We start from the raw sequence: 15,302 nt of genomic DNA on the forward strand, positions 1-15,302 counted from the left end.
CCCTCCCTCCCTCCCCACCACCGCCGCAGCCCACCATGGACCCCTTCTTCGCCGCCGACGACGGCAGCGCCGCGGACGACCTCCAGCGCACCGCCTCCCACCCCTTCGACGACGCCGAGGACGACGCCACCGATGCCGCGGCCGCCGACGGCGGCGCGGGAGGGTACGCCTCCTTCGCGGACGCAGGGTACTCCTCCTTCGCCGACGCCGGCCCCGAGGAGGAGGTGGACGAGGAGATCGCCGTGGACTCCGACGGCGGAGCCGTCCCGGTCCGCCACGTTTCCGGCGGGTACGCCCCCGCGGCCTTCTTCCCCGACTCGGACTTCGGGGGCGGGGACGACGACGGCCCCGTCCTGCCGCCGCCGGCCGAGATGGGCCGGGAGGAGGGGGTCCTCCTCCGCGAATGGCGCAGGTGAGAACCGCCCCCACCGATCCGTTTTCGCCTGTTGCTATCCGGTTCCTGGCCCTGCCAGTGCTAGGGTTCCGGCGCTTGGAATTAGATCTAATCTAACGCTCTGCTCCTGCTATTCTCGCCTAATGTTCAGTTAATTCAGCAACCCGCAGGTGCTGAACTCGGTTGCAATTTTGTGTACGGAAACTCGTATTTTTATGTTTGCTCGATTCGATTAGGAGGAAACTGGAAATTGAGTAGTGGATGATTGCATCTCCCAAGTGTCATCGTGGTAGAACTGAATCTGCTAATTACAGTCTATCTACAGCATTACAATCTGCTAATTACGGTCTATCTACAGTATTACAACTCTGCAACTCTGCAGGTAGTCCAAGCTTTGATATTTACATATGGTTAAGTTAACAGTTTACTGATTATCACTGAATTTAGAGTAAGTGCTTACATGGCTGTCATAGAAAAGTGCTGGATCACATTCATCTTTTTTTAGGGTTACTTGTTCAGTTCCTTAGAGTAAATCGTGGTTTATTTTTTTGGTTGGCAAAGATGCAACTGCACAGCTGGGGGGCATAAGCATAAATGTGGTAGGCTTGTGAAGCTATCTAAGCTACCTTGTATGCTACCGATAGTTTGGCATTTGGGTGATATCATGCTCAGTACCCCATGATGAGCTATACATATCGTCTCTTTCAGCTGCTTATGTCCTGTAGCGTAACTGATACTTTACTTTTATTAAATCAGTTTGCTGTGCCAGCACACAAAAAACCAAATAAGCTCCATTAAGATCGATCAGTAAAGCTGTAATGGTGTGTGCTAGCTGGAACACAACGCAGCCGCCTGTCTGCCAGTGGCTGAGCATGCATTATTTGTGTTTCTGAAGTGTGTGTCTGAGTGGCATATTCTTGTACTCTGCGCTTGCATTGCTTTTCTGAACATGTCTATTTTTTCTGTAATTTGCTCCATGCCTATCGGCAACTCTAATTCTGTATTCAAGACGGTAAGATTATTAGTTGTAGACTTGATGAATTTGTGTTGTGTGATTTGGCCCAAATTTGTGGTGCGCTCTGTGTGATCTGGGCATCGTGATGGAAGTAGTATGCTTCATTTTTGCTGTGATAGTTGTGATACAGAGAGCCCAGTAAACTAGTTATGCAATGTCCTTGGATAATGGCCTTGAGTTATGTCCTGATACCTGAACCCTGATAACTGGCCTACCACAGTACCCTGTAAAATTGAATGATGTAGCAATTTTTCTTCCTTTAATTATCCTTTTTCTGGTTTCCCTTGCATGGTGTAAATTGTGCTCTGTCTATGAACTATAGTTTGAACGGCTTCATTGTGGTTTCAGGCAAAATGCTCTAGTTCTCGAGGAAAAAGAACGGAAGGAGAAGGAGCTCCGTGCCCAAATAATTGCAGAAGCTGAAGAGTTCAAGATAGCTTTCAATGAGAAGAGGATACAGACCTGTGAGACGAATAAGGTCCATAGCAGGGAAAGAGAGAAGGTACGTGAGGGGGCATTTCTTAACTAAGTAGTATTCTGTAAGCAAATATGCATTGATCACTGTGGACTTGTGGTGTTCTGCAGATTTTCGTTGAAAGCCAGGAGAAATTCCATGCTAGCGCAGACAAGCAGTACTGGAAATCAATCTCGGAGCTAATCCCACATGAAATCGCTACCATCGAGAAGCGGGGCAAGAAAGACAAGGACAAGAAGCCATCCATCGCAGTCATTCAGGGTCCCAAGCCCGGCAAGCCCACCGACCTCTCCCGGATGCGTCAGGTCCTAGTGAAGCTCAAGCATGCTCCGCCGCCGCACATGATGCAACCTCCACCAGCCCCTGCTGCCAAGGAAGGCGCCAAGGAAGGTGCAGAAGACGGCGCACCAGCACCAGCAAACGGAGCCAAGCAGCCCGCAGAGAGCAAAGAAGCACCCGCCAACGGCCCTGCCGCAGAGACGGAGAAGGAGCAGCCTGCAGCATCAGAGTAGCTTCTTTTCTTTTTACAGAAACACCAGAACCATGACTATGCTTAGACTGAAACTTCTTATGTTTTCAATACCCAGAGTGTCGCCTGTCCTGTAGCGATCTTTTTGTAGAGATCCACACCAAGGATGGCTATGTATCGATCAGCCCTGAACATTCAGCTTAGTATCACAGCAAACAACTGCACTCTTCACTGTTTTCTCCTGGTTCCAGACTTTTTGGATGGGTGAATACATTATGGTCTTAAACCAAAAGCTGAGAAGTTAACTGAATGCGATGACATGCCTGATTGATGACTCTGCAAATGCTATTCAACTACTCCACTTCATGCTGTCCAAACAAGCAGCAATTTTACATTGCCCTGGCATGAATCACTAGTCTATTATTTACAGCTTCTACTTGCCGCATTGACACAAACACACTCAGGAGCAGGCACAGTGCACATATCTAAGTATGTGCTGCCCTCTATGGTACTGTCACCCTACACAATAATGCAAGTGAGCAAAGCAGACCACCCTCCCTGGTGCCTTGTTTCACCTAGGGCTGATGTCGGTCACCGTCTGGGGCACGACGGTGCTGAACATGTCGGAATCATCCGCCGTGGTCGAGTTCTTGAACCTCGAGTCGCTGGAGGCCGTCGCCTTGGAGACACCGCTATTGTACTCACTGATGTACCCTGGCGCGGTCAGCTCTCTCTCGTTGATCCGGATTGGCTTGGACAGCATCTTCACCACCTGCAGCATCGAAGGGCGGCGCGCCGCCGCCGCCTGCGTGCAGAAGAGGGCCACCTTGATGAACCTGATGGCCTCCTCATCAGGGTAATCCCCAAGGTCTGGATCAACCAGTTCCTTGAGCTTCCCTGCTTCATACAGCTCCCAAGTCTGTTGTCAATGTTCAGGGTTAGACTAATCTTTTTACTGGCATAAAGTCAGGGAGATGCTGCAAGCAAAGTTCACCACATAACTGTAGTAAATCTAGTTTTACTTGACATTTTTTCTTTTTTTGATTAAAGTTTGTTGTTGTTCTGATATTTTAAAGCTGAATTACAGCACATGTCTTCATTTGTGGAATGCAGATAAGAAGGTGATAAGCTGAATTACAGTACATGTCTTCAGCTTTTTTTTTTCTTTTAACTTAACTGCGTTGTTCTGATTTCTGAAACTGTATCACAAACATGTATTCGTTCGTGGAATACAGATAGGCAGGTGATGAGAAGCACATGATAGTAAGCAAGAACTGACCTTCTCTAGAAGAAACTTGTCATCAGCCAGCAGGCTCCTCGAGCCACTCTTGCCGCTGACGATCTCGATTACGAGGACCCCGAAGCTGTATATATCTGCTTTCTTAGTCAGTTGACCATGCCATGCATATTCAGGTGCAAGGTAACCTCTGCATGCAACCCAGTAAGCAGAGTTAATTCAAGGTAACATGAGAAGGAGCAACTAGACAATGGGATATATGAAACCATAACTAATAATTGAAGGAAATGCAGTAGTAATATAGAAACTACTGTACTTTCCAGTTAAATGAACTGCAAATCGCAATGTACTCACGTTGTTCCAGCTACTCGGGTACTGATGTGGGTGATATTGTCCGGAAATAGTTTGGCCAGACCGAAGTCCCCGATCTTGGGGACGTAATTTTTGTCGATGAGTATATTGCTAGCCTTGATATCCCTGTGCACGATCGGTGATGGGATCTCTTCATGCAGGTACGCAAGACCTCTGGCAACACCGATGCATATGGAAGATCTTACGCTCCATGTAAAATTAGCAGGATCGCTGTTAGAGCCTGCGGGAGCACAAGGTAAAATGTTAAAAGTCGCAACGAAAATAACCTTGTCAATATAGTGACATAAGTATAGGTTCATACCCAACAGTGCACGGTCAAGGCTGCTGTTCTCTAGGTACTCATACACCAAAATGCGGTTGTCTCCTTCGACGCAACAGCCGATCAACTCAACAAGGTTAGGGTGCTTCACGTTGCTGATAACGTCGATTTCTGTCAAAAATTCTCTGATTCCCTGTCTGGATTCAGCAGAGAGAACTTTGACCGCTACATCTTGCTTGTTTGGTAGGGTTCCCTGAACACATATATGCTGATCAGCCATGCAAAGCATTGGCAGCTTAGAGCAAACAAGTTTGAGCCATACAATTCCCTCACAAAGGGAGATGAAAATGTCACCTTATATACTGTCCCGAAACCACCTCGGCCGACTTTGTTGTTGCGGTCGAAGTTGTCGGTTGCTGATTTCAACTGAGCATAAGAGAAGAGCCTTATGTTCTTCTCAGCTGAAATGCCTGAAAGCAGTGACCAACATTTGGTAAGGATGTTTCGTTATTTATGTCCAGAATTTTGTTAAGAATGATAAGTAAAGTGCAAAGTTGAACTTTTAGTTCCGGCATATCTGTAATTGTGTGGGAACAAAAACTGATGGAAGAATACTATACTGCCTTAAGGCATCACAAAGTCATAACACCAAATCTGTAAACTCTGTGCAGTAAATTTTGCAATCCAAATAGAGGTCTTACCGGTTAAGCTGCTATGGGGGTGAAGAATCTCCTGTTGTCTATGGGAGTAGAGATTATTGTCCTGTTGTTTCTTGGCTCTTGGGAGGCAACACCAGCTCATTATCGTCAGTTGCTTATGGTGGCAGCCTTGTCAAACTCACAGGAACATTCAGCAAGGCGGCGACACGCTCTATTCTGCATGAACATGTTGCAAGCGAGAAAAGTGGTCAGGACTCAGGAAAGCCTTGTTAAACACAGCTCAAGTCTAACAACCATTTCATAGAAACTGAAACTGCAACAGAGGCCAAGTTGGACTGAAATTTTACAAAAACTGGAAAATTCAGGAGGAGAGGCCAATAAGTTGGACTGAATTTTGCTCATGTTTTGGAGCAGGTCAGGGTCAGGGATGGGGCATGAAATTAACCTCAAACCAACACCGACCTCACGGATAAAACAAACACAAAAGTGCAAGAAACTTTGCTCCCGGTTGCAGTTCAGTCTGGATCTCAAATCGGAGCAAGTATTAGCAGCTAGGTAAGCTGCGGCACGAGCGGAGAAGAGAGAAGGTGCAGAAATGGATCCGCGGAAGCGGATGGAGGCTTGTCAACGACACATATATACAGCACTTGAGAAGTTGGCAAAATAAATAAACAAATACTACTCCAAAAGTATGGAGCGAATCCTCCAACTCCAAAGTAAGGAGTGGCTAATAAAGAATTAGTAGTACAAGGTAGGCAACTGTAGACGACAACGGTCGGCGTTTACCTGGCAGGCAGGAGAAAGAGAGCAGCCGGCCGGCCGGGGGCGGCGCTTGCCTGGTGTGTGTGTGTGTGTTCTCTTCCCAGGTGAGTAGAGTGAGATCGGCGGCGAGCGAGCGAGCGGCGCCGGCAAACCACAGGGAGAGGAAATGGATAGGTAGGGGCCGGGACGGGGGAAGAAGCGAGGGAGGGAGGTGGTTGGGGCTTGAGTTATGTAGATTTCTCCTGTAGCCCGCAGGTTGGAAACAATTTCTTATTATTATACTACTAGTAGTACGAGGGAGAGGGAGACTAATCAGAGTCAGACCAACCAGATGAGATGATGATACAACTAGTGGACAGACACGCTGAAATATCTTCTTTTTCTTCTTCTTCTTCTAGAGAAGCGAAAGTAAATGGCTAAAATACTTTTATCAAAAAAATAGTATCTGATGAGACACATAATTCTGTGACAATTAATAAGCAGACAGGGAGAGGACGCCCCTAAAAATCGATGGTGCCAGAGAGAGTTATCGTGACTGCTTTCGTGTGAAAGCCTGATCGAGCTAGCTGTGTGGTGTGGCGCGATGACCACCACGTTATGTAGTGCTGATGTATGCTGCACCCGGTCAGGTGGTCAGTGCCCACACGGCCGCCGCCACCGCCTCACCAAACCAACCGGCCAGCCAACGCGCGCGTCGTCGCTCGACCGAGTCCTCCTGCGCCGTCCCAATGGCTCCCGGCCGGCGGCCCGTTCTGCGCCAACCAGTTCCTGTGTGGGTCGCGCTCTTCGTCACGAAATAAGTGTCTCAATTTTATACTAACTCTAATACAAAGTCATACTAAATTTAAAATACTTATTTTGAGACAGATGAAGTATTATAAGATGATTTGAATATTTCAATGCAGACTACATATAAATTAAAACAAGTGTACAAACGCCCTAAAGCGCATAGCGTCCATCAATACACATCCATTCAGAGAAAAGTTGCAACATCTTATAACAGTGACGTAAATAGAGGGAGTACCAACCAAGTCTTAAACCATCCGGGAAAAACTATTTTTTTATCCATTTGAGCAGATCCAAGTTGTAAATACGGTGAACTAATCAAATGAGAATTGGGAGGAGCAGGCGAGGGAGATCCTACATCCGCCATTGCGACTCTCACCGCCTCATCCACCCCCCATCCCGGCTCGCTCTCTTTGTCTTCGATGACCTTAAGCTTTGTACCGCCATGATGAACAAGGGGGGAAACCAAGGCTCAACGTTAGGGACGATGGCTTCGGAATTTCTTAATATGGGCATCTGGCTGAATAACGATAAGACCGGAGCTAGGTCAACTATAAAAATAATCAAATATACACACTCAAACCGAAAAACCAATCAAATAGAGTCCGTTGGAAAGTAGGTTGGCGCCCCATGCGTCATGCATGCGTTTAAAAAACAAGAAAGTTGTGCAGGGTCTGCATATAACTGGATTTGCTTATGATTGGGATGGGAATATTCGATAACCAACACTATTAGCATTCTTTGGTTAGTTAGCACACGAGTCATGAACGGGTCATGATCGACTCATGAGTCGGTCAACCCATAAAAAAAATAAGCTTTTTCTGCCGGGCGGGTGCAGGTTCGTACGTGGCGGCCGATTATTCCCCTTTCCGTTTTACACTGGCTAGTGCGTGTCTGGCGTTGGCACGCACGTTGTCTCGTCCCATCTGAAAAAGTCCACAGGCGATCGAGGTGCGTGTGGGTCCTGTTCGACGGTGACTCGACGACGGCGAGTTCCATACGTTTGACGGCACATCGTAGCCTAGGCTAGCTGTAACAGTGCATGTGTCACTCTCTGCTTCTTCCGACGTGACCCTTACTCTGGCATGTGTCACGTAGTACTAGTAGTACTGTAAAATATAACTTCTGATGTGACGAATCCGTCGTGTCCCACGGTTTCGTTTTCTACGGAAAATTGGTTTTGTGTCACACCGGTCGTTTTATAACTTGCGGCCTAGGGCCCTGGGATAGGCGTGGTACCGGGCGAGCGGGACGTGTGACCAACAGAACGGTCGGCCGGCCGGTGCCCGTGCATGCATGCGCTACACGAGCAAACCTTGTTTTGCTTTTGCCGTACGCACGTAGGGCCATGCATGCACATGCGCGATTTCAGTTGCGCCGTTTCGTCGCTGCATCCTCTCCTCTTGGCCGCCGGCCGTGGCTTCAATGCACCACGACACAACTGCTCCGTCCGTAACGATGGATCAGCGGCGGGTCGCCGTGGGCGTTCACGCCTGGACACTAGACTCTTGACCAAGAAAGGAAGATATTGTTCGTCCTCCTCACCACACTTTTCGTCAAGAGAATATATTTTGTGTTCCTACTGTAGAGCACCAAGCTAACTATCTGTGTAGTATAGTACGTTTTTTTTCGACCATGGAGTATAGGTCCACGCACGGACGTGACGATGTCGCATGCCGCATGCGTCTGCGGGTGCGAGTTGGCATGGAATCCGTCACTACTACTTTTCGCCATCATTAGATGTATAGCTGCGTGATCCCCTGCCGTCCACATTCGGTTGGTTTGGCTCCCATCAAATTGTCCCGTCCATCGACCGGTGCTTCCACCCACATACGTACGCGCATGTGTTTATCTGGATGGTCTGAATTCCATCCAGGAATAAGTATCTAAGGAGAACATGAGCTCTCTCAGAGCTTAGCCACTGTCGGCCGTCGGATCATTCTTTTGATGCGTTTCAGGCCGTCGGATCTCGCCCTAGGATTGCCTCAGCCGTGGGATCGAGCCCGCGACACTGCTACAATGAACAGTTTCACTTCGCGGTAAATATCTGCTACCACCGTCGGTTAATATAGCACCCCGCCGAGGGCAATCTTGGGATTTCACATAGGCCGGTGGAACGTGCCCTTTCCCGATTCGCTGCCTCTCGCTGCCTCCTCCCCAATCAAAGAGACACGTAGGGTTCGACCTCTCTTCGCTTCTCTCCCGCATGTCTCTCTCTCTCTCTCTCTCTCTCGCAGTCGTCGGCGCCAGCCATCCTCCCCATCGCCCCCTTCGCCCCGTCATCTCCCACTCGCTCCACCCCTCTCGCAGTCATCGCCGCTAGCCATCTCGTAGGATGGAGACGCTGGCCGCCTCCATCTCCTCTCTGTCGCCGTCTGAGCCAGATGCGGCCGCAGTCTGCCGGCGCCGCAGGCGGAGGAGACGCGCCTAGGTGGAGCCTTCTTCATCACACGCGGCAGCCGGCGTAGCTCTGCCTCCCACACCCCCATCATCTCCGTCACACCCCGTCGCCGTACACGGAGGGGGAGGAGTGGTGGCCGGCAGAGATCTGCCTCCTTCATCCAGGTCACGATGGAGAAGGAGCGGTTGGAGGTGGTGGCTGGTAGATCTGGCCGCAGCCGACTCCGACGCTGGCTGGCCCATCGCTCAAGGTGAGCCGTCTCACCGCGCAGGACGCCTCTCTCCGTCGATCTCCCATCATTGCTCACTTCCTACCTAACCACATTTTCTCTTCCTCTAAGCAACCTTGTAGGAGGAGTCCGGACCACCGCAGAACTGCACAAGATGGTATTCCACGAGGACGTCAAGCCGAGATGGGCTGCTGCTCCCTCCACGGCGAGTCAGAGACTGACACCACGAGCTCGAGCACTACGGCTGCCACTCCCTCCATGGCCGAATCAGAGTAAAAAAGGGGGCTAGGGACTCTTGGCTTATCTCTCCTTTCTTTGCCTTGTTGCTGACTTTTATGGCACCTCCAACCAGCAGCACTACAAGTTGCAAAGTAGCAGTGGACAGACGGGCGAAGATGTCGAGACCGCGCTCTATGTCCCAGGCATCGTTACTGCCGCCTCTTCTCCACCCCCTATGGTGCTCTTCGCCGGCGTTTTCTTTTTCTTGAACAGATTGTAAACCCTATATATCATGTCTATTGTCTTTAAGGATGGCTTGGTTGATGCAATTCCTGTATCACTCACAGATCAACCAGAGGAAGAAATTGATCCCTGAGGGAGACTGGCAAATCTTGGAATTCAGGCTGCAAACCTTCAAGTAGGTTTGGTAATGAACTTTTCCTTTCCTTAGCACTTCATTTACCCCTTGTTTTTAGTTGCTATACTGTAATGTTAATTTTTTCCAGTAGCGCTTTGCCTTATCTAATTGTTTGAGCATGTTTAGGGCATTTATCTTGTGATCTTAGGCCACATCTGAAGAAAAACATAGGCACTATTTTGATTTCCAGCATAGAAGTGGCCAGTTGCCTTTATGGAAGGAGGTCAGTAGAAAGCATACCATATGTAACAGGGCGAGTAAGTTGATTACAAGGTGTTCTTCATGATGATGGTTCTGTTCTGATTTCAGTTGACTTGGATCAATTGAAAGTAACCTCCATTTTTTTACCCCTTTTTTGTGGCTTGTATTGATATTTTCCTTGTGTGACCCCACCAAAAGATATCTCAATACGTCTATTTTCTAATCTAAACACGTATGGCTTTCAGCAGTCTCTTAATTTTCATACGTTTAGCAAGAATGCTACTTTGTTACTTGGGTTGACAAAATAGCTACAACACATTGAGGCAAAAGGCAAATGTGCATGCTCCTTATTGCTTATCATGAATAATAAATTTGAAATTAGTCTCATGTAAATTTAGTTCTTTCTATGCTATGAATTTGATGTATAAATCTATATCTTCGTGTATAAATTCAGAGGTCGCGGTACAAATTAGACTCAGTACAAACAATTGCTCATGGATCATGTTAAGTTTTTCAATTTCAAAGCTGGATTTATATACACCTATGTTCTGTTCAATCATATTTGCTTACTGGTTTAGTGTAAAAAGATCAAGGTATGTCCATTTGTCTTTCTGGAAGTGATATATACTTTTTAGTAGTATTCAGGTATACCATAAAGGTCTTAATTAATTTTGGGTACTCAGGATTATGAACCTTCTGTTTCCAATCTGGGTGCCTAGCTAGGACCACCATGCTCGAAAAGGTGAACGACAACAATTTTCCGATGCAGTCGGCCGACGGAGGAGCCGCTGGCGCCTATGGTGGAGGTGAATGCGGACGGCAAGATCTATGCGGCAGAAGGGGCGGCGGATGCAGGCCGAGAAGGGTCGCCGAGAGAGTCGGAGCACTCCATTGGACAGATCGAACCTAGAGCTCCGAAAACGAAGGTATGTCAGTTCTGCAGAACCACAAAATTTGTGCGACCAAATTATTATGGCATGATTTGAAACAATCCGAGCATGCAAATTGTGAAAGGGAGAGATCCCTATGCGTTGGTATTGCCTGAACTGCCAGGTGTGTGGCCCCGTAAATATAGATGCAGGGCTGACTGATCTAGCTTTCAGTACATGCTTCTGAAATTGAGAACAAGAATAGGCTGGGCATTGCATAATCCGTGGTTTGAAGTAATTACCATGTTGCCGCTAGTGTGAAAGGGGTGATTCTTCCTTTGTTGATTGTGCGGCTAAACCACACGTAGAAGAGCAGGGGCAAGAAATGTTATTGTTCGACCACTGTTACACTGCAAAATAGCTATGTGTCCGGTGCTTGCAAATGTTTGCAAGCGCTTTCTATGAAAGTATCCATGAAATGCGTATCAGTTTGTTGGATTTGCTTGATTGCAGAGTGAGGGTAGGTGCTGCTCCGCCGGAAAAGACGCCATGTCCTAATCGGACTACTGCTCTGGAGAAGACTATCTGTGGTTTTGCCGACAATGCTGGGGACAATGTCATAGTGGCAACTTTGGGTGCAAGCTTTGATTCTCTTGGTGAAGCCTACTACTTCTACACTTGTATTCATGGGAGAAAGGATTTGACATTAGATACGTCAAGAGTAGGCTAAATGTGGAGAGGACAAAATGCATGCAGGAGATTGTTTATGGTTGTGCGGTATGGTAGTATCGATTTATTATAACATGTTAGTATTTGAAAATATTCCATCCAGCAGTTGTCTCTGAAAAAGTGTTCTCTCTTTGTGTCTGTTTGTTTACACAGGGGGAAGGCGGGGGTTGAGAATAGAGGACCGTGCCATTGTGGATGCCATGCTCTCATCAGGTTGTTACGGTCCAAGGCCAATGACTGGTACATAGCAGAATACCGTGAGGAGCACAACCGCTTGGACTGGAAGACATGATTGCCAAAAATGGTGGTGTCATGTACCAAATTCAGACTGAAGGGGCACTTGTTGCAACGATGATGTTAATTCAGCAAATGACTCTGGGAACTGAATTGCAGGACTATTGCCACCGGCAAATTAAAAGGAAGGAGATGGGCAGGTCTACGACCAGCAGAGAGAAAGTGACTTACTACGGCCTGAGCAAGAAGACCACATTCTGCACCATTTTCCGGCGACAGGGGCACGAAGGGACTATGTGCCCAGACTGCGGAGATGTACCAAAGCAGGCTAGGAGACATGCTCGATGCAAGAACTGTGGAGTCAAAGTTCACTGCCGGAACAATTGCAACAATGCAGCGGAGCTACATCTGAAAGTGAGTTGATTGAAGAATTAGGGATGTACCTGAGACAGTACTTGCATGGTTAGGATAAATGGTGTATGCGCATGACAATTTCCAGATAGTGTGGACTGATTTGTTGTAGCCTGTCTCATGGTGAAGATTTAAAATTTCCGTTGCATCTGTTGATCCACAACTGTGTCTTGATGTATTACTTGATACTTCATGTGTGGAACTTGTCTGAATAAATAGTTTGTTGGCTGAATAACTGTACTCAATCTGTTGTGAGTTGGGCTGGGTTTTGATCTTGAGAATTATGATATGGGTGGGCGTTGATGGTTATACCTGAAGAATTATGATTTTGGTATTTGAGTTTGTTGGGTAAAATGAAAGACTGTACCTATAGTGGAATGGTACCAAAAGTTTAATGCATGTTGCATTCATAGCTGTCTGCAGCCATGTGTCTACAAAATTCTGGTATGGCGGACAAGGCTGATCTACAAGTCCAAATTTTGAATGAAATGAGCAGAAAAAATGGATGCCTTAGATGTTCGTTGGGAGAGGGATACCTAAACGTATTTGCTACTCCATTCGTCTCTTCGTGCATGGCTTGGCGAGATGTGGGGCATGGCGCCGTCAGAGATCTCCACCAGCGGATCTGCAGTTACGGATTATGATAGATACCCCGGTGTGGGTTTTGAAGGAGAAAGGATGGGTACTGTCGTTCGCCTCATGCACTAACAACCGCACTAACTCGTATTAGTTGCCCAAACTACTGCTTCTTCACCTTTTCTTCTTTTCCTTTTTATTCGAAACGGTTTTGTTATGTTTTTTGTTCTTTTTTTTCTTCTTTTCGGAACGGTTTTATATTTCTTTTGCTAATTTGAAACAACTATTTTTCAAAATCGGTGAATTTTCTTTCACAATCGATGAACTCTTTTTCAAGATCGATGAACTTTTTTCTAAATCGATGAACTTTTTTTCAAAACCGATGAACTCTTTTCACAATCCATGAACTTTTTTTCAAAATGGATGAACTCTTTTTCAAAATGGATGAACTGTTTTTCAAAATTGATGAACTTTTTTCAAAATCGATGAACTTTTTTTCAAAATGGATGAACTTTTTTTCAAAATCGATGAACTGTTTTTCAAAATTGATGAACTTTTTTTAAATTTGGTGAACTTATTTCAAAATTGATGAACTTTTTCCCAATTTGATGAATTTTTGTCAATTTTTGTGAACTTTTTTTTTTTCCAAATTTGATGATTTCAAAAAATGGATGAAGGTTTCCAAATCTGTGAACTTTTCGAAATCTCGATTTTTTTCTTTTTTTGAGATTTTTTCGTAGTAAGTTTTCATCTTTTTTCTAAAGTCAACGGTTGACCAGTCAGTCAACTGGTCAACAGCGACCATACGAACAGCCCTCGAAGCTCTCGATCGAGCGAGGGACCAGGCGGGGCGAGTTTAGCGAGCGACTGGGCGTGGTCGCCACATGGGCTGGCCCACGATTTGGCGGCTGTGAGCGCCAGCTCCCTTAGCTGGCGCCTGAAGCGCCAACTAGGAGCTCTCTGTGTCGTGTGCTTCCGTCTGAGCCGGTAAAAACGTGACTCACGACGTTGTCTATGATGTGGGACCATCGGCCCTGAACAAATAAGAATGCTTAAGCCTTCACGTGCTGGGTCCATTCTCTCGAGGATATTGAACGGGGACGATACTACGAGCACATGTGCTCGAGCACAGAAAGGGACTTTCGTTCTTAATTGTGCTTTACTGATGCTTTTGATTTTGGTGTACTTCAAATATATATATATATATATATATATATATATATATATATGGTATTATGGGGTGAGCATAAGTGTATATATTCTATACAAGCATTATCGGACTGGATACAATTGGATCAGGTGGGGTGTGGCAAGCTGCAATTACTATCCTTTCTACTTACGCATCATAGCATCTGAATTTTACCTGCTTGGCCACGTGGTTGGGACCGGCACCCTCGCGCCAAGGCGCGATCCCGATCTAATTCCAGATGGATGGGCGCTGGCTAGACCGTTCCAACTTGAAAGAAATGTCAACATTTGAAGCCAATATGTTTGCGGTGGTGCGCCGGCCGTATGTATGCATATACACGTATGTGGTCTTTTCTTCATAATAATACGCATCTCATTCATAACAAAGATCAGATTACAAGACACGTATAAACCAACTTGATAAAACTGGTAAGACAACATAACTCTAGTCTTTACATAAAGGACCATCAGTCAAGAAGGAAAATAATAATCAAGACCAAAAAATCCCCAAACTTGACTATTACCAGCCTTCGGCATCACCGTAGTAGCCACCCAAGGAAAATATGATGGATCACCTCTTGACCTGAGATCGTCGTGGCTCCATCGCGATGAAATGGCACTATCGAAGATACATGCATTATGATGCCTCCAAATTGTTCAAGCGGTAAGCGCGATAAACGAGCAGAGGCCCTTGCGATGGCTAGCCAGGGAATCCTGCATGGCCGATGCCCACCATTCGAAGAAGCCTATCGATTCGTCATGTGGTTGAATGGTGAGGTAGCACCACGACGGTTGCAGCAGCTTCGTGCGGTCTCCTAGGGGCCGCTCTTCTCCGTCGGCTCCTCCACTGGCAGGACACGGTGGATCTCGACCGCAGGATTCGCCCTGGGGTGTCATCAGCCGTGGACGCAGGAGGCGCGGGTAAGACATCGCAGAGGGCCAGGCAGCAGGAACATTGCCAGCTTGCGAAGGAGGGTGGGCTCTCATCGAGCCAACATAGCTGACGGGGACGCTCCACTCTGGATGAGGTAGGGGAGGCCATGGGGGCGGAGGCTTGGGGCTTTGCGGTGGACGCCGGGGCTCTAGTAAGCGGCTAGTTAGGAGCGGGTTAGGAGCAAACATTTTCCCATCAGATTTTTCCATTCAGGAATTAGATGTGCTTGGTGAAGTTCAAGGTTTGTCGAAACGGAGGCAAAATAATTGCCTCATTGATTAATTAAGAAGAAGAGAATTGCCCAGTTAATTTACGGAAAATAACTTCAAGGTTTGATATCCTAATTAGCAATACAGAGGAACTACATTCACCTTTCATAAAAGTATCCGTATGATTTTAAACTCCTCCGAAAACCACCTTGTTTGGGCGACCTTCCACTACTGCGCCGCAAGTGTCACACAACGC

At 46.9% G+C, this 15,302-nt stretch overlaps 2 protein-coding genes across 4 annotated transcripts; one reads left to right on the plus strand and one right to left on the minus strand.

Moving 5' to 3' along the window:
• Positions 1-6: 6 nt before the first annotated feature.
• Positions 7-2,590, plus strand: LOC123055225 (clathrin light chain 1). Its single transcript, XM_044479214.1, has 3 exons — positions 7-412; positions 1,758-1,911; positions 1,995-2,590. Exons 1-3 carry the CDS (start codon positions 36-38, stop codon positions 2,394-2,396), a joined length of 933 nt encoding a protein of 310 aa, XP_044335149.1. The 5' UTR covers positions 7-35; the 3' UTR covers positions 2,397-2,590.
• A 7-nt stretch (positions 2,591-2,597) lies between these two features.
• Positions 2,598-5,948, minus strand: LOC123055224 (putative serine/threonine-protein kinase). 3 transcript variants are annotated; one of them, XM_044479211.1, is made up of 7 exons: positions 5,667-5,948; positions 4,923-5,096; positions 4,576-4,691; positions 4,264-4,474; positions 3,945-4,182; positions 3,633-3,780; positions 2,598-3,272 (listed from the first exon to the last, which is right to left on the minus strand). In XM_044479211.1, the coding sequence occupies exons 2-7, from the start codon at positions 5,020-5,022 to the stop codon at positions 2,925-2,927; spliced, it is 1,161 nt and encodes a 386-aa protein (XP_044335146.1). In that variant the 5' UTR covers positions 5,023-5,096; positions 5,667-5,948; the 3' UTR covers positions 2,598-2,924. The 3 variants fall into 3 exon arrangements, with proteins under 3 accessions (XP_044335146.1, XP_044335147.1, XP_044335148.1); XM_044479212.1 differs by lacking the exon at positions 5,667-5,948 and adding an exon at positions 5,326-5,514; XM_044479213.1 differs by lacking the exon at positions 5,667-5,948 and adding an exon at positions 5,343-5,485.
• Between the last annotated feature and the right edge of the window lie 9,354 nt (positions 5,949-15,302).

The sequence above is a fragment of the Triticum aestivum genome, chromosome 2D (genome assembly GCF_018294505.1).
Source record: "Triticum aestivum cultivar Chinese Spring chromosome 2D, IWGSC CS RefSeq v2.1, whole genome shotgun sequence".
In the NCBI taxonomy this organism is placed as follows: domain Eukaryota; kingdom Viridiplantae; phylum Streptophyta; class Magnoliopsida; order Poales; family Poaceae; genus Triticum; species Triticum aestivum.